Genomic DNA, 17,928 nt, shown 5'->3' on the forward strand with positions numbered 1-17,928 from the left:
CATTAATGTGGTCATCTTCCTTAATGACCCTAACAACTTGCAACTACAATGGGCAAGCTCCATTACAGTTATTACTCAAGGACTACCAGTGCAATAATATTGCTTTAACAAAGATCTTATGTCCGGGAGCTAAACACATTTCTTCAAAGTTATTTTGCAGCCAGGTTGCAGTAGGTAGGTCAGGGATGTCTGGTAGCACTAGCAATAGCACTTAGACTTATATACTGCTTCACAGTACTTTACAGCCCTCTCTAAGTGGTTTACAGAGTCAGCATATTTCCCCCAATAATCTGGCTCCTTGTTTTATCCACCTTGGAAGGATGGAAGGCTGAGTCAACCTTGAGCTGGTGGTGAGATTTGAACTGGTGAATTACAGTCAGCAGAAGTGGCTTGCAGTATTGCACTCTAACCACTGCGACACCAAGGCTCAAATGTGTTGTTCCTTTTCAAAAGAATAAAGTGGGTGGTCTTACACCACCTTTTAATATATAGAAAGTAGCAGAAGCCAATTAGTCAATTTGTCCTCCATTGAAGTCTATGGAGATTCTCAGTCAACCAGGTCACGGTTGCCCCAAAGGTACTTTTTCAAGAAGCAACTGGACTTCCTTGGGTTTTCTTGTACTGTGGATTAACCAACCACGTCTGCTGGAAGTTTGTTCCAAGCATCTACTACTCTCAGTAAAATAATATTTTCTCACGTTGCTTCTGATCTTTCCCCCAACTAATCTCAGATTGTGCCCCCTTGTTCTTGTGTTCTCTTTCCTATTAAAAACACTTCCCTCCTGAACCTTATTTAACCCTTTAACATATTTAAATGTTTCGATCATGCCCCACCCCTTTCCCTTCTGTCCTCCAGATTATACAGATTGAGTTCATGAAGTCTTTCCTGATAAGTTTTATGCTTCCACCATTTTTGTACCCCGTCTTTGGACCCGTTCAATTTTATCAATATCTTTTTGTAGGTGAGGTCTCCAGAACTGAACACAGTATTTCAAATGTGGTCTCACCAAAATATTTTCTTATCCAAAATATTTTCTTTTCCAGGGATGATGAAATCAGGGATAAGTGTGGGGCGGATGCAGTCCATTACCTCTCCTTCCAGCGGCATATCATTGGGCTGCTAGTTGCCGTAGGTGTCCTATCTGTGGGAATTGTCTTGCCAGTGAATTTCTCAGGGGATCTTCTTGGTAAGTGGAGGTCATTTTGTGTGAACTCTGCTGCGGGGAGATCTCACTCAGCTCCAGAAGCTAGGTTTCTGCTATTGGCTGTGTGGGCTGAAAGAGCAGAAGGGATTCAGACATTCAAGTGGACAGATTTCTTTCTGAAACATCATCTAGGCTTTATATAGCCTGAGCAACGCCATCCAGGCATCAGCAAGCTTGGAAGAACACCAAGATTTGCAGCTGTAGAAACAATATTTAGGGTAACAGCCAAGGAGGGCGAAGCATGCTGAGTGGGCAGAGAATGACAACTGACCTGGAAAAGGGGCTGGCTAAACAAGAACACTCTGCATTGAATTTGTTATGGTACTTGTAAATATTATCCCTTAAGCTAAGAGATAAGAAAAATGTGATAGTTTGCAAAGACATGGATGGCCTCTTCCAAGCATTTGTTGTTCATCCTGGTCATTAAACTGCAGAGTAGGAATGGTACTGAAGATTCAGCTCAGCAAGATAGAAAGGAAACATAACCACTGATTTATGTGAATTTTAAAGATCTTAACATTAGGAGACTGTTACACAATATGGAAATAACTTTCCTGGATAAACCAAACAGCAAACATGACTAGATAACTAATTCTATGTTATTGCAAGGGCCACATCAACAGAACTGTGAAAATCTGAAAGTAGAAACTTTATCTTGAAAGTTTTAACTGTTTGATCCTTTAGGATGGTCATTTCTTAGTTTCTTCCTCTGACCATTAAGCCGCCAGGGTCTGATCATTATCTAGTAATTTCTTAGGTACATCTCTTCCCTCACTGTCATTCTTTCATTGACACGACAACCAATCTGTGTTAACATCTCTGCTTCTGGAAGTACCTTGCTGAATTTGGAGATTAGAAAACAAGATATTTTGTCTTCCTGTCTTTACAAGGGATGTTTAGATTGGATTGGATTGAGGACATGCTATGGCAGTATGCATCTCCCAAATTTTCATATACTCGGACATCTTATGTAATGCTTAAGTACTTTACGTACTTTCTTAACTCTTAATACTTTGCTTTCCTTCATAACTGAAAAAAATAATATCCTCACGAAGGACATAAATTATTTGTTACAAATCCTTTGGAGTCTCTAAAATAAAAGCAAACTAAATTAAAAAGAATTAAGTCAATAATCTAGTTCATTCCTCTCTCTCTCCTCCCTCCCTTCCACCTTCTTTTTTTTACTGTCCAGAAAATAACCCCTACAGTTTTGGCAGAACAACTATTGCTAACCTGAATTCTGGGTGAGTATGATCACTGAAGTGTTCAAGGGATTCCATGTGGACAAGGAAATATTTATTCATACCCTTTTAGGAAAAACCTCTCCAGAATGAGTTAGTCCTTGGCCATGTGATCTGTCCTCTAGCAATGGTTGAACTCAGCTCTCTTCTTTAATCTTATGGCAGGAATAACCTCTTATGGCTGCACACAACTTTTGCCTTCTTGTATTTGCTGTTAACCGTATACAGCATGCGTCGCCATACTTCAAAGATGCGCTACAAGGAGGATGACTTGGTAAGTCTTAGGGGAGCCCTGGACCAGTTGTCAAACCCCATCACTCCATTGGAAATTAAAAGGAGTTGGGAATAGGCCAGGTAAAAGTTAGTTTGATGAGGAGATGAAGACAAAGTACCAGATATACTTTAAAGTACCATCCTTTTTGGACTATAAGATACACCGGTGTATAAGATGTACCAAGATTTCAAAGAGGAAAAAGCACTATGCAAGTGCTATGCACTGTGCCACTTCAACAAACAGGAATAAGAAACCTGTGACTCTCAAGTTTTCTATGGATTCTAGCTCTCACACTTCCTGACCAGGAAACAGGATGGGAATATTGTGGCTTAATAACATTTAGAAGATGGCATGAATACAATAATTAATAATAATAATTAATAATAATTTATTAGACTTGTATGCCGCCCCTCTCCGAAGACTCGGGGACGCTCATAACAACAATGAAACAATCCATATGCAAATCTAAACTAAAACCCGTTATCTTAACTAAAACCCATTATCTTAAAAACAATCAATACTACACAATCATAACCACACATAACTTTTAATGGTCAAAAGGGGGGATATAGTAGTTGCCCCATTCCTGGTGACATAGATAGGTCTGGTTTAGATAGAAATACTTCTATCTAAAGAACTGGTTTAGATAGAAATACTTCTATCTAAAGAACTGGTTTAGATAGAAATATTTCTATCTAAAGAACTGGTTTAGATAGAAATAATTTCTAGTTTACATTCCCAAACCCTCTGCATGCCCTGTTTTTTGCAAAAACAGCCCTGTTTTCCCCCCCAAATGAAGGTGTTTTTGCCTTTCCCCAAGCCCCCAGGAATACTCTGCAGGCCTCCCAAACCCTCTGCGCACCCCATTTTTTAAAAATAACGTGCGGCTTATAATCTGAAAAATTTCTTGAAGGTTCTTCCTCATCCAGAGCCATTGTCACTTGACTAATATCTACCCCCCAATGAGATGGATGTGGGATTTGCAGTTCCTTGAAGAATATTCCATAAAGATGTTCATTAAGTTCTCAGGAGTTGAGCTTGTTTGGAAAGAAATATTATTTTGCTTATTTGTTGCTTCGTATCTATTACAGGTGAAACGGACTCTCTTCATAAATGGCATCTCAAAGTATGCAGAACCTGAAAAGATCAAAAAGCATTTTGAGTAAGTCTCTCATTTTCCATCCTGTCAAGGAGAAAAAGCTCTGGTATTGATTTATTTTTTAACATACAGTTGTAGCCACTTCTACAAACAGGAATAAGAAACTTGTGACTCTCCAGTTTTGGGATTCTAGCTCTCACCTTTCCTGACCAGGAAACATTGTGGCAAATATTGTGGCTTAATAACATTTAGAAGATGGCTGATTCCCCATGAATACAACAAAGAGCTGATTTAGATATAAGTAATTTCTATTTTACATAATAGAAATGATGGATTTGGTTAATCTTCTGTTCCATTTCCTCTTCTCTTTTTTATCCACATTAGAAAGAAAACATTTCAAAGGCAAAAGCAAAGGGTGTTGTTCCTTTTTCAGGGTCAGAAGCACAACCACAATCTTCAAGAATCCTTGAAGTTTTGCTCATTCATCAGGGAATCTAATAAGCTTCTCTAGGCATCTTTCTGTTTTTTTTTCAGGGAGGCCTATGCAAATTGCACAGTGCTGGAAGCCCGGCCATGCTATGATGTAGCCCGTCTGATGTTCCTTGATGCAGAAAGGTACAGAACATGGAGCTTTCTCAACATCTAAAGGAAATTGCTGGTGGCTGCAATGAACAGCATGATAAAAACCAAGCATAGCTGGATCATGTGTGTGAACAGGACGTTTTCTGGGATTTTATGAGAAACATTGGGATTTATTTTGTTGCTTCTATTATGTACCGCCCATGTTGGGTCACACCACAGTATTGTTGTCAGATGAGGTTCTGGAAGTGTAGGGTGTGTATGTGTGTGAGTGTGTGTGTGTAAATTACATGTGACCATCATGTTGCCTTACCACTGTTGGGAGCAATTAACTTGCAATGGAGGGGCATTCTGAGAGTTTTAGTTTTAATGTATCCGGAGGGTGCCATGTCGTGGAAGTCTTCGCCATTGTTGTCCAATGTGACATCTGCAGCAGAAACCTCATCCATTTGTAGTATTCTCAGTAATTAATCTTGTATTCAGGGTGGAGATTAAGGGCATTGGTTCTGGTAGACAACATTAGGATATTGTTGTGAGTGTTCCCTGTCAGCCTTTGGAAATGTCAGATTCAGAAGAAGAAGATGGCGTAGAAGCTGTCAATTACCCTGATTTAAGAAATGTGGAGGAGGATAGTGGCTATGAGAACTTAATAGAAAACCCAGCGGATGTTAGTATGGATAGTAGTATTTCTTCAGATAATGGGAGTGTAGAGAATAGTCCTTGGTTAAGTGCCAAATTTAGGAGGTCAGAGAAGAGAAAAGACGAACTTGAGGGAAAGAGGTTTTGAAAATGCTATTCATAGTGTGTAAATTAATTACCTCACATCCGGAATTGACCGGAAATGATGGATGCTTTCCTGCAAAGTGAAAAATACAAGATGAATGCGTTCTGCCATTTCTCCGGAGAAGTGAGTTTTTATATTGCATGATAAAACGTTTTAAAGTAGTGTGAACCTGACCCAGAGATAAGGAGAGGTTTGAAGTTGACAGCCTGCTCATTTAGAAAGAATTTATGACTCTGTAGTTTTGCCTGTGAGTTTGGAATGCATTTTGCATGGCGGAGATGTACTGATGAATTCCAATGTGGAAGAAAGTAAATAAAGAAGTGTTATTTTGGAAATACAAACATGTAAAGAGAGTATTCTTGGAGCAGCCCAGAACAGATATAAAGAGCAAAATACAGTTGAATGAGTATTGGACAGTAAATAGGGCAAAGTTAGAGCATATATTCAATCAGTACATGCCATCTAATAGGCAGTGAGATTAATCCTGAGCAACAGGAGGAAAAGCCAATGGTCAGATAAAAGAAATCTCAATCCAAAGCAGGAATATAATGTCTCATATTTAACTTCTTTAGTTTTCTCTAGGGCAGTGATTTTCAACCTTTTTTGAGCCACAGCACGTTTTTTACATTTACAAAATCCTGGGGCACACCACCAACCAAAATGACATAAAATGACACTCTAACACAGTACATATTATACAAAGACATAACCAGCTGAGACTGAGGCTTCATCTAGTGGTGGCAACATTTACTTCCAGTCCTGACCAGGATTAGAAATCGGGACCATGGTGAGGAGTAGCAGCTTCAACTACTTGCCACAGCCACACAATGACAAGTGCACGGCAGCCTGAGCAGGGGCCCTCCTGGGTGTGGATGAGAGGCGGCCTGCTATTGGTTCATTGCTAGTGGTCAGGATGAATCCCAGAAGGTGATTGGTCAGTGAGCGTTCACTGCACCTCCGCTCTTTTCCTGTCGCTGATAGCTGGAGGGATTGTGAGGGGAATGTTTATGTTTGGATGGAGGTGGCTGGCGGTGGGTCGGATAAATGGCCTCCGCTGGCCATATCTGGCACACGGGCCATAGTTTGGGGACCCATGTTTAATTTCTCCACAGCATACCTGACCACACTAGTTGAAAAACACTGCTCTAGGGAAAGGCAAGGAGGGGAAGGCACATTCAGAGTTGCAAGATCTTGTTACAGTAACCTCCTAATAAAAATTAGTTTTAATATTCATGATTTTGGCATTCAGGTCTGGCTTATCACAGAGGTGACATAGCACTTAGCAACAGCACTTAGACTTAAGTACCACTTCACAGGGCTTTACATCCCTCTCTAAGTGGTTTATAGGGTCATCACATTGCCCTCAACAATCTGAATTCTCATTTTACCGACTTCAGAAGGATGGAAGGCTGAGTCAACCTTGCGCCAGTAAGAGTCGAACTGCTGGCAGTGAGCTGAATTAGCCTGCAATACTATATCAAAAATAAAGCTACAGGCAATGAAAATTCAGTATCCAAATAAAATAAAATTTAACTGTAAGTTAAATCACTGACCAAACATTAAAACCAGCACACTACAATAAAAAAGTTTAAACCTAATCTTAAAATGAGAAATTGTCCTACCTCCATTATATATAGATATTCTTGTTTTTTGAGTCACCACAAGAGTCTGCCTTAATCTAATCCAAACATTATTTTCTCAAATTCTTCTTGTTGTTAGTCGCAAAATCGTGTCTGACCCAGGCCACCTCGTCCTTTTCCATCCCCCTGAGTCGATTTAAGCTCATGCTTCAGTGACACCATCCAGCCACCTCATTCTCTCTTGTCCCCTTCTTCTTTTGCCCTCAATCATTCGCAGCATTAGGCTCTTCTCCAGTGACTCCTTTGTTCTCATTAGGTGGCCAAAGTATTTGAATTTTCTCAACTAAGAGCCCTCTATAGCATAAACCACTCCTTCCTCTGTTAAATGTCAATTAATTCATTGAAACAGGAACTTTCACATTTCATATTTTTATTCAGTTTTAGAAGTGCCCAGGTATTACTCCATAATAGTTGGGTAAAGCTAACATTTAAACAGGTAATGAAATGGATCTTCCAATATCAGTTCCCAGCACATGCAAAATCCTTCTTGAGCTGGAATACCAGAAAATTGGCTGGTTTGTGATGGAATTAGAGACCAGTCATTGCAGGATGCAAAGATGTCTGACTGCCTTCGCGGTGCTTGTTGCTTTTACATTGTTTTCCAAACAGTGAAAGGTAATGAACAGCAATAGCATTTTTTGGTGAATTCTCCTCGCCAATCCTTAAGAACATTCTTGATTTGAGATCACGTACCAGCCAGGGATAGTGTCCTACATCATCCTGGCGATGTGAACTGGGTGAGATCATGTAGGTATGCGAGGCCTGCTTGAGGTAGGCAGTTTGCTGCTCACAATCTCTACATGACCTCTGTCTCTACATCTCACTCTTTTTTAATTTTGTTAAACAATGCATCGTCATAAGAGGGGCTAGTAAAAAGGTCATAATCAGGAGAAGACTATCCCTGCAATTGCTTATACAGGGCATAAACCTGATCCTGAGGCAATGTGGGAGCGGGTTTGTAATGAAAAAATGTGATACATATGTTGAAAAAGGAAAGAAGACACTGAACAAAGCAGCACCCATCAATCAAAATAACACAAATAATGACTAAAAAATGTAGGACATTTCCCAATAAGCCTGTGGGTAACTGAGCCTAAAGGCTTTCCCACCAAGATCCTAAAGTATCAATTTTCAAATTAGAGGCCAAATTGTTTAAAATATTAAGCTGGTGCTGGCTAATTCGTGACTCATCCAAAATGTTGAAGCAACACATTCCGTCAAAAGTTTCACAACCCAAATGTTGATGCAGAAGCAAATAATCAATAGCAGCACAATTTTGTAAAATAACCTTTCTCAAAGCTTGCAGCTCATAGTTAATTGCTGAAATATCTGAAAAAGTAGCATTAATTGTTTTTGCTAAATTACATGCAACAGCATTAATGTTAAGGTGGGTGCGAGCAGCAAATGCGGGTACACCCATTATAGACACAGACAGTGCTATGTATTCCATTTTATTATTAAGGCTGCTTCGGAGTGACAAGTGCTATCTGACCCAACACCAAGAATGGCTCGAGTAAGTTTGTTGTTTGAAAAGCAAAACAGGAATCGGCCAACTGAGGCAAAACTGCGCTTCACTAATATAACTAAAAGTTTCTTGACTATACATAAAAAAACCATCCTTGCGGTAATCAAACATGGACAAATTTAAAGGAAGTCTCCTCATTATATGATATATAATTTTATTTATTTATTTATTTATTAATCAGATTTGTATGCCGCCCCTCTTCGCAGACTCGGGGCGGCTCACAGCAATAATAATACAATGTAAACAAATCTAATATTTAAGTTAATTTAAAACCCCAATTTAGAAACCAATCATACATACTAACATACCATGCATAAATTTTATAAGCCTAGGGGGAGGGAAAGTCTCAATTCCCCCATGCCTGACGACAGAGGTGGGTTTTAAGGAGCTTACCAAAAGCAAGGAGGGTGGGGGCAACTCTGATATCTGGGGGGAGTTGGTTCCAAAGGGCCGCCACAGAGAAGGCTCTTCCCCTGGGTCCCGCCAAATGACATTGTTTAGTTGACAGGACCCGGAGAAGGCCAACTCTGTGGGACCTAACTGGTCGCTGGGATTCGTGCGGCAGAAGGCGGTCCCGGAGATATTTTGGTCCGGTGCCATGAAGGGTTTTATAGGTCATAACCAACACTTTGAATTGTGACCGGACTGCAGAGTGTTGGTGTAACATGGGCGTATTTAGGGAAGCCCATGATAGCTCTTGCAGCTGCATTCTGCACGATCTGAACTTTCCGAACACTTTTCAAAGGTAGCCCCATGTAGAGAGCATTACAGTAGTCGAGCCTCAAGGTGATGAGGGCATGAGTGACTGTGAGCAGTGAGTCCCGGTCCAAATAGGGCTGCAACTGGTGCACCAGACGAACCTGGGCAAATGCCCCCCTCGCCACAGCTGAAAGATGTTTCTCTAATGTGAGCTGTGGATCGAGGAGGACGCCTAAGTTGTGGACCCTCTCTGAGGGGGTTAGTGATTTCCCCCCCAGGGTAATGGATGGACAGATGGAATTGTCCTTGGGAGGCAAAACCCACAGCCACTCCGTCTTATCAGGGTTGAGTTTGAGTCTGTTGACACCCATCCAGACCCCAACAGACTCCAGGCACCGGCACATCACTTCCACTGCTTCGCTGACTGGACAAGGGGTGGAGATGTAGAGCTGGGTATCATCTGCATATTGATGATACCTCACCCCATGCCTCTGGATGATCTCACCCAGTGGTTTCATGTAGATATTAAATAGTAGGGGGGAGAGGACCGACCCCTGAGGCACCCCACAAGGGAGTAACCTAGAGGTCGACCTCTGACTCCCCACTAACACCGACTGCGACCAACCAGAGGTAGGAGGAGAACCACTGGAGAACAGTGCCTCCCACTCCCAACCCCTCCAGCCGGCGCAGAAGGATACCATGGTCGATGGTATCGAAATCCGCTGAGAGGTCAAGAAGCACCAGGACAGAGGATAAACCCCTGACCCGGGCCCACCAGAGATCATCCATCCATTTGGTATAATGATATACCATTATACCATTTGGTATAATGATATACCAAAGCCAATGGATAACATTTGCAAAAAGGGGCTTATGCTATAGCAACATAAAGCTGACATAATGTGATACTATTCAACATTTCCTGTAGTAAAACTGTCCAGTGATAACGTTTTATTAGTTTTCTGAATGATTCACTGCAGGCACAGTAAATGCAAATGTTTCCTGATTTGGCGGGGATGGGTGAGTCAGAGAGGAATAGAGAATAAACAGTCCTTTAAATCAATTACCATTACTTCATGGTTTTGGGGAATCAAATTAGGATTGGGCGCTTTGCACTGTAAAGGGCCCATAGGTTGAATACATGAATTAATGATCCTAGGATTGTGGAGTGCCACTTTTCTTTTTTATGATGAATACAGGGGTATTCCGTGGTCTAGTAGAAGACACAATATGACCAGCAAGCAACTGATCTTTAACCAGCGGGTGGAGAGCCGTCAATTTTTCATGTGGCATGGGTCCTTAATCAATCCACACTGGCCCTTTAACAAGCTAAATCATTGGGAGGGCAGTAGTCTGTCTTCCGGTGAGGGTGGGCACCCAATTTACTAAGGAGGTCACGTCCCTAAAGGCTGACATAAATATCCAATATAAATGGGTGGACCTGAATAACCAAATCTGAGTTAGGCAAATGGGCTGGAAAAAATTGCGTACTTTGATGTGCACTTTGATGACCCCACCCCCACACACTTGGACAGGGTTTTATTGGCCAGGCATCAGGCCACTGCTTGGCAGAGATCACTGAAACATCTGCTCAAGTGTCCAAAATTCCCTCAAAGGGCTTACCCTGCAGCACAATGATCTGATGGGACCATTGAAATGTGATCAGGATAGTGATGGCAGCTATGAAGGAAGTGGCCAGGTTAGTAGAACCAAAGCCTCCTTCTCCTCTCTCTTTTGGCTCTCCCCCCTGCTGGAACAAAAGGAGGTAAATGCAGGAGTTGAGCAGGGCTAGTATAAATGGGCAAAATTTGGGGCAGGATGGTCCACAATTGAGCATAAATAACTCCAGTATAGTCTCGATCGATCACCATGGGAAGAACAAAAATACGTTTTTTACCCATACTTGACCATGGAAGAACAAGGCCAGTGAAGGGCTACCAACATTTTTACTACCACACTGTGGGCGTGGCTTATGCAGGCACCCTGCATTCAACATATTTCAGTGCAAATTGGGTGCTCTGGGGTGGAGCTCCGTTTTTGCTACCCCACTGTGTTCCCCCCTGTCAAAAAAATTCCCCAGACCAAGAGAATAAAAGCTAAATATCTTTATTAACAACATGATATAAAACCTAGACACATATATCAAACATAACATAACATAACATAATCAAAGATTCCAGTATGAGCATAAAGTATCATACAGGGACCCAGAGAAGTCACGGGAAGAATACCCGTGAACCTCAGAAGGTAAAATACCTAATCACAAGAATCATCTTATATAGAATTTTTATGTCTTGTTTACACCCCCTTCTTCCTGTCCACTATTTGTCCATATATGGAGTTGTCTTGCATCCAATTTCATCATAGTTCCTCGGAACTCTCTAGATTAATCCATCAAGTTGTAGTTTTTCCTTTCTGAATGTTTCTTGGCCTAGAAAATAGGATTTTTTCATCTCTGATACAGGATGTAAACATGTTTTTGTTATTTTGCATTTTCTGGCAAGATCCGCTGTCCAAAAGGTCAGAAGTTCAGTACTCTAATAGGAGTGTTTTGTATCTATCTATGCCTTAGATGCCTAGATTCTATAGATAATTCACGCACCCCCTGTCCGGGCAGTAACCCACTCCTGAACAAGGCTTACATAATTTTGTGGTACAGGGCCTGATAATTGGGATGGAACTACAGTAGTACCTCTAGATATGAGCTGCTCCACATGCGAGTATTTCAAGATACGAGCCATGAGGGGAGAGAAATTTCTGTTCCAGTCTCGAGCTCAGATTCGGGATACGAGCCGAGCGTCCACTAGGTGGCGCAAGAATCCTTGCTTTTGGTTATCTCGGAGGGGAAAAACAAAGTTTAAAGTTATTTGTTCCAGATACGAGTTGCTCGACATACAAGCTCCCTTCTGGAATGAATTATGCTCGTATCTAGGGGTATTACTGTATTGAATCTCTCCAGGGAATTTAAAATTCACTTCCTCCTGCTGTATCAAATCAATACCAGCACTATCTGTTGTAGCCACAGGAGTATTTTCTGTTGTGGGTTTGTTGTCTCTGTTTGGACTGAGCCCAGAGACCTGCCCAGTTGGCCGTTTCCCAACCTACAATCACTTGCCCAATGATAACTCTTCTGACATTTTGGGAATTTTGTTTTTGGTTTCGACCCCTGTTGAAAAGAGGAGTGAGATGCTATAGACACCCCCCCCCCGATTTCTACATTCCTTTTTAAAATGACTGGGTTTGCCGTAGTTATAACACTTTACTTGAGGCTTGCTGCCTTGTGATAAAGTGGTCACCAATAAATTGATTTGGTAGGAAGCTGTCCTATATCTTGGCACACTTTAATCATATCTGCCAAATCAGGATTTTTCCCCAGATCAAGAATTGCCCTCAGACATTCAGAAGCAGCATTGTCTTTTACCAACCTCATCAACAATTCCTGATGAAGATTATTTATCTGCCACTGTAATGCATCCAGTAGTCTCTTAATAAAATCAGGATATGGTTCAGTAGCCTTCTGCCTGATATTCAAGAAAGCTTGATGAGGCTTGCCAGAAACATCTTTCCAAATGCCCAATAAGCGCATTCAGAAGAAATCTGTAAGCTGGCAGCCAGTAGAACAATCTGGGCATCAACTAATGCAAAGGGGCCAGACCCGTACAATATATTAGGAATGAAACAATGCATGCACTGGACAAACAGAAAGCATATTGGTAATTTCTCCTATATTCTCTCCCCCTTTGTCTAATTGTTCCTCTAATATTTGCCTTATAGAGGCCGTGGAGAAGCAAAAGAATTAGCTTCTCCAGGAGGAGCTAAAGGTCCAATTGGAGATGATTTTGGGGTGACAATTTTTATCGTTTCGTAATCAGTTGGAAAGCTGGAAGTTAATTGTTGTCCTGCTGAAGCATCGAGCCAAATTTTTCTACTCTTGATGGCATTACTACCATCGTCGTAATGTCTGTACCGGGGTTCAAGATGTAAAGTATGCCCTATCTTTATCCAATCCTGTAAACAGAGCATCCCATGTTCCGGATACCAGAGACAGTGTTTCCCTACCTCCTCAACCAGCTTCCTTATATCTACCTCAGGCGCTGCCCTGCCTGACTTATGTAACAGGAATCGGAGTTCCTGCATATGCTTATGCTGGTGTTAAGATAGATTGCAACCCATACTTACTAGTGAGGGGTCCTGAAGCTGAAGGACAAAGGTGCACATAGGGGTCTGTTCCAGATGATGGTAAGTACAGTATGTTAGCTGTTGCTCCCCACTGTGTGTGTGTGTGTGTGTGTGTGAAAGTGCCCTAGATTGGGTGCCAGATGATGGAATTGGAGACCAGTCATTGCGGGATGATGAGATGTCAGACTGCCTTTGCAGTGTTTATTGCTTTTGCATCATTTTCCAAGCAGCAAAAGGTAACAAAGAGCAATAGTATTTTTATTGGTGAATTCTCCTCGCCAATTCTTATGAACATCCTTGACTTGATACAACCCAGATGAGATCACATACCAGCCAGGGATAGTGCCCTACATCATCCTGGCAATGTGAACTGGCTGAGATCATGTAGCACTAGCATTATAGCATTTAGACTTATATACCACTTCATAGTGCTTTTACAGCCCTCTCTAAGCAGTTTACAGAATCAGCGTATTGCTCCCAAATATCTGGATCCTCTTTTTACCCATCTTGGAAGGATGGAAGGCTGAGTCAACCTTGAGCCGGTGGTGAGATTTGAACTGCTGAACTACAGCTAGCAGTTAGCTGAAGCAGTGCAGCAGTGCTGCACTCTAACCACTGCGCCACCCCGGCTCTGTAGGTATGCGAGGCCTGCTTGAGGTGGGCAATTTGCTGCACACAACTTCTACTTGACCTCTATCTCTACAGTTTGCACTATGGCATTCCCTTGCGGTAAATGCAGATTGGTAAAAGCTTTCTGTTTCCACTCTGGAGGCTGTATATTAAAGAAAGATGCTAAAGTGCAGGACTTTGTATTGGCACACTGGAGACTAGTGGGATCATTTTACCGCAACAGACGTGCGTGCAGATAAATGCCAATGAAATCTTGCCTTCTCACCACACTTAGCCTGTGCATAGCTTTCTTTGCCTTGCAATGATCACTGCTACCTGTTCTGAACTTCTGTTTTTCTCATAATCTTTTGTTTCAGGAAAAAGGCAGAGCGTGGGAAAATTTATTTTACCAATTTACAGACCAAGGAGAACACCCCTTCGATGATCAACCCAAAGCCCTGTGGCCATCTCTGCTGTTGCGCTATCAAAGGCTGTGAAGAGGTACAAAGAGGGGCTGGTTAATAACAAGAGACTGCTGGATGGTGCTAGGGAATAGCACTAAGAAAGAGAATCCAGAGGAGCCCCTTCCCCTGAGCTGATGTCACTGTCTGACATTTATTGCTTGTGCATGCAGGGAAAATAATTTGAGATCGGTTACCAGAACTTGGGGCTCTATTTTTGCTAAGGCATCGTCTTGTTTTATGCCATTACTGAGAGTTTTTTGGGGACAAATATGTGTCAAATTCAGTTGCAGGTTACAGCAATCCCTCGCTACTTCACGGTTCATCTTTCACGGATTCGCTATTTCACGGGTTTTCAAAGGGGGCTTAAATCCATTAAAATTTTTAAATCCATTAAAAATTCATAAAATTCTTGTACAGTACTACTGTACTCTATTAAAAAAAAACTGGTAGGATATCACATGTAGTTCTAGCTGAGAAACATTATAGACATTTAATGCAAAGGGTGGGTTTTAAAAGTCCAAATACTCGTTCAATACATTAGTTGGGGGAAAGATCAAAAGCAACATGAGAAAATATTATTTTACTGAAAGAGTAGTAGATCCTTGGAAGAAAGTGCCAGTAGACGTGGTTGATAAATCCACAATAACTGAATTTAAACATGCCTGGGATAAACATATATCCATCCTAAGATAAAATACAGAAAATAGTATAAGGGCAGGCTAGATGGATCATGAGGTCTTTTTCTGCCGTCAGTCTTCTATGTTTCTAAAAATATCTTTCCTCTACTTCACAGAAATTCATTTTTCATGGGTGGTCTTGGAACGCATCCCCCGTGAAAAATGAGGGATCACTGTATTCAGTGTATTATATACTGCTCAAAAAAATAAAGGGAACACTTAAAGAACACAATATAACTCCCAGTAAATCAAACTGTGAAATCAAATTGTCCACTTAGGAAGCAACACTGATTGACAATCAATTCCACATGCTGTTGTGCACATTCAACTTTGTACAGAACCAAGTATTCCATGAGAATATTTCATTCATTCAGATCTAGGATGTGTTCTTTGAGTCTTCCCTTTATTTTTTTTAGCAGTGTAGTTGATAACAGAGAGTTTGCATCTATCTTAATCAGAATAGTCCTTATCAAAACGGATCAGAATATAATTATCCCATTTTTATTCCCACAACAGACCTAAGCTAATTGACAATTATTTGCCCTCTAACATACTTCTTCTTAAATGGTTTGCATTTAATGGACTGTGAAATCAAAATATTAAAGTGATCAATAATTCTCATTTCTTGGGCAGATCACTGAGGAAATGCGATATTGTTATGTGTTGAGCTAATGATGCAATATACCCACTTTGAGACTAAGGCTCTTGCTTTGTGGCTATTTATGCAGGTAGAAGCCATTGAGTACTACACCAGATTGGAGGAGAAGCTGAAAGAGGACTACAAGAAGGAAAAGGAAAAAGTCAATGAGAAGCCACTGGGCATGGCCTTTGTGACTTTCCATAATGAGGCCATAACAGCTATGTAAGTGCATAGAGGTCAGGCAGGAGAAAGTCTTCATTTGCAGAAAGGAAGGAGGAGGAAAAAAACCAAACTAGACAAGCTAAGATCCCAAATATTTTAGTCCCTGAAATAAGTCACAAATAAAGAAAGAGAGGGTCAGCAGTGGGGCCAAGTGGCAAGCCCACAAGCTTGAGATTTTTTATACATTTATTTATCTTTGATTGTTTTTAGATTGATATGTAGCTATGTTTACACCTCACCCGGAATCACATCTGTGTGAGTTATATAAAAATATAGGTTAAATAAATTTCAGGAGGGAAGTGTTTTTAATAGGAAAGTGAACCCAAGAACAAGTAGGCACAATCTGAGGTTACTTGGGGGAAAGATCAGAAGCAACGTGAGAAATATATTATTTTACTGAAAGAGTAGTAGATACTTGAAACAAACTTCCAGCAGACAGGGTTGCTAAATCCACAGTAACTGAATTTAAACATGCCTGGGATAAACATATATCCATCCTAAGATAAAATACAGGAAATAGTATAATGGCAGACTAGATAGACCAGGAGGTCTTTTTCTTCCCTCAATCTTCTGTTTCTAATATGCTAAATAAATAAGTAAAATGACAAATCCCAAGTGCCAGTGCTTCTGAAAGATGCATTAGAGAACTAACTTACTTACTTATTTACTTACTCACTCACTCGTTCATTCATTCATTCATTCATTCATTCATTCATTCATTCATTCATTAAATTTTTATGCTGCCCACTCCCGAAGGACTTTGGGCAGCTTACAACCCAAAAAAGACAATGTAAAAACAATTTAAAACCCAATTACATACAATCATTCATCTTATTATAGCCGGATCTAAAGGTGTGTTGGTTGGTCATAGCCCCAAGCCTGCCAGTAAAGCCAGGTCTTCAGGGCTTTCCGGAAAGACAGTAGAGTGAGGGCAGTACGGATCTCAGGTGGTAGTTAGTTCCAGAGAGCCGGTGCCACCACAGAGAAGGCCCTCCCCCATGACAGCGCCAGTTGACATTGCTTAGCTGACGGGACCCAGAGAAGGCCATCTTATCTTACCAACTTACCTAATACTCAGTGGAAAACCCATATTCAGTAGAAATATCTAATTCCCCTTAAAGCCATCAGTGCTATGCCATTCATGTGCATTAATTAGTCCAAGCACAATTGGACAGAATTGCAATTTCTAGGACTGTTCCAAATTCTACAATCCAGTTTACAATTAAAACTCTTGCCAGTTTATCTCATTGGCTTAAATCTGAATGGGAGGAAGAAAAAGGAAGGAGAGGGAAGTGGTTGATTTTTTTTACACATCTCCAGACTTCATGATTTTCTGAAGTTCTCTCTTAAATCATGTTTTTCCCCCCTTTTTTGGGACACAATCTGAAGTTAGTTGGGGAAAAGATCAAAAGCAAAATGAGAAAATATTATTTTACTGAAAGAGTAGTAGATCCTTGGAACAAACTTCCAGCAGACATGGTTGATAAATCCACAGTAACTGAATTTAAACATGCCTGGGATAACCATATATCCATCCTAAGATAAAATACAGAAAATAGTATAAGGGCAGACTAGATGGATCATGAGGTCTTTTTCTGCTGTCAGTCTTCTATGTTTCTATGTTTCTAATTATTAACAAAGTATTTTAAATGGGTTGATAGCTACTGCTATCAACCAAAATGTATCAAGGCCTTTGATGGCTTCCTTATCTACTCCATCTGCACTTCCTTCCAGAATCCTTAAAGACTTCAATGCTTGCAAGTGCCAGGGCTGCAAGTGTCGTGGGGAGCCCAAGTCATCTTCGTGCAGCGAGTCTCTCCACATTTCAAACTGGACAGTCTCCTATGCACCTGATCCTCAAAACATCTACTGGTAAGTTGGCCTAGACAAGAGAACTCAATAAGTCTTTGTGCTTCTTGTAGGGATGTTGTGAGAGCCAATAACAGGGATCCTTCTCCTGGAACTTTAGAAGGGGCTTGGGCCATTGATAATCAGTGAACAGGCTAGCTTTTTAAAGTGGGACTCAGCAATAAAGAGGGTGACCAGGAATTCAACCTAAAATGCAGTCCCACCTCCCATAATTGGCACTGG

The 17,928-nt window shown here is 41.0% G+C and overlaps 1 protein-coding gene across 3 annotated transcripts in view; it reads left to right on the plus strand.

Annotated features, from left to right (window-relative positions):
- The window catches only part of TMEM63B (transmembrane protein 63B), a 139,370-nt gene that overhangs the window by 93,665 nt on the left and 27,777 nt on the right, over nucleotides 1-17,928 (plus strand). For all 3 annotated transcript variants that reach the window (XM_070734213.1, XM_070734212.1, XM_070734215.1), the window contains 8 exons: nucleotides 1,045-1,187; nucleotides 2,398-2,449; nucleotides 2,612-2,720; nucleotides 3,812-3,882; nucleotides 4,354-4,434; nucleotides 14,212-14,335; nucleotides 15,704-15,837; nucleotides 17,572-17,709. In XM_070734213.1, coding sequence (XP_070590314.1) covers nucleotides 1,045-1,187; nucleotides 2,398-2,449; nucleotides 2,612-2,720; nucleotides 3,812-3,882; nucleotides 4,354-4,434; nucleotides 14,212-14,335; nucleotides 15,704-15,837; nucleotides 17,572-17,709 — 852 coding nt within the window. The remainder of the gene's footprint in view (nucleotides 1-1,044; nucleotides 1,188-2,397; nucleotides 2,450-2,611; nucleotides 2,721-3,811; nucleotides 3,883-4,353; nucleotides 4,435-14,211; nucleotides 14,336-15,703; nucleotides 15,838-17,571; nucleotides 17,710-17,928) is intronic.

The sequence above is a fragment of the Erythrolamprus reginae genome, chromosome 1 (assembly GCF_031021105.1).
Source record: "Erythrolamprus reginae isolate rEryReg1 chromosome 1, rEryReg1.hap1, whole genome shotgun sequence".
Classification (NCBI taxonomy): Eukaryota; Metazoa; Chordata; class Lepidosauria; order Squamata; family Dipsadidae; genus Erythrolamprus; species Erythrolamprus reginae.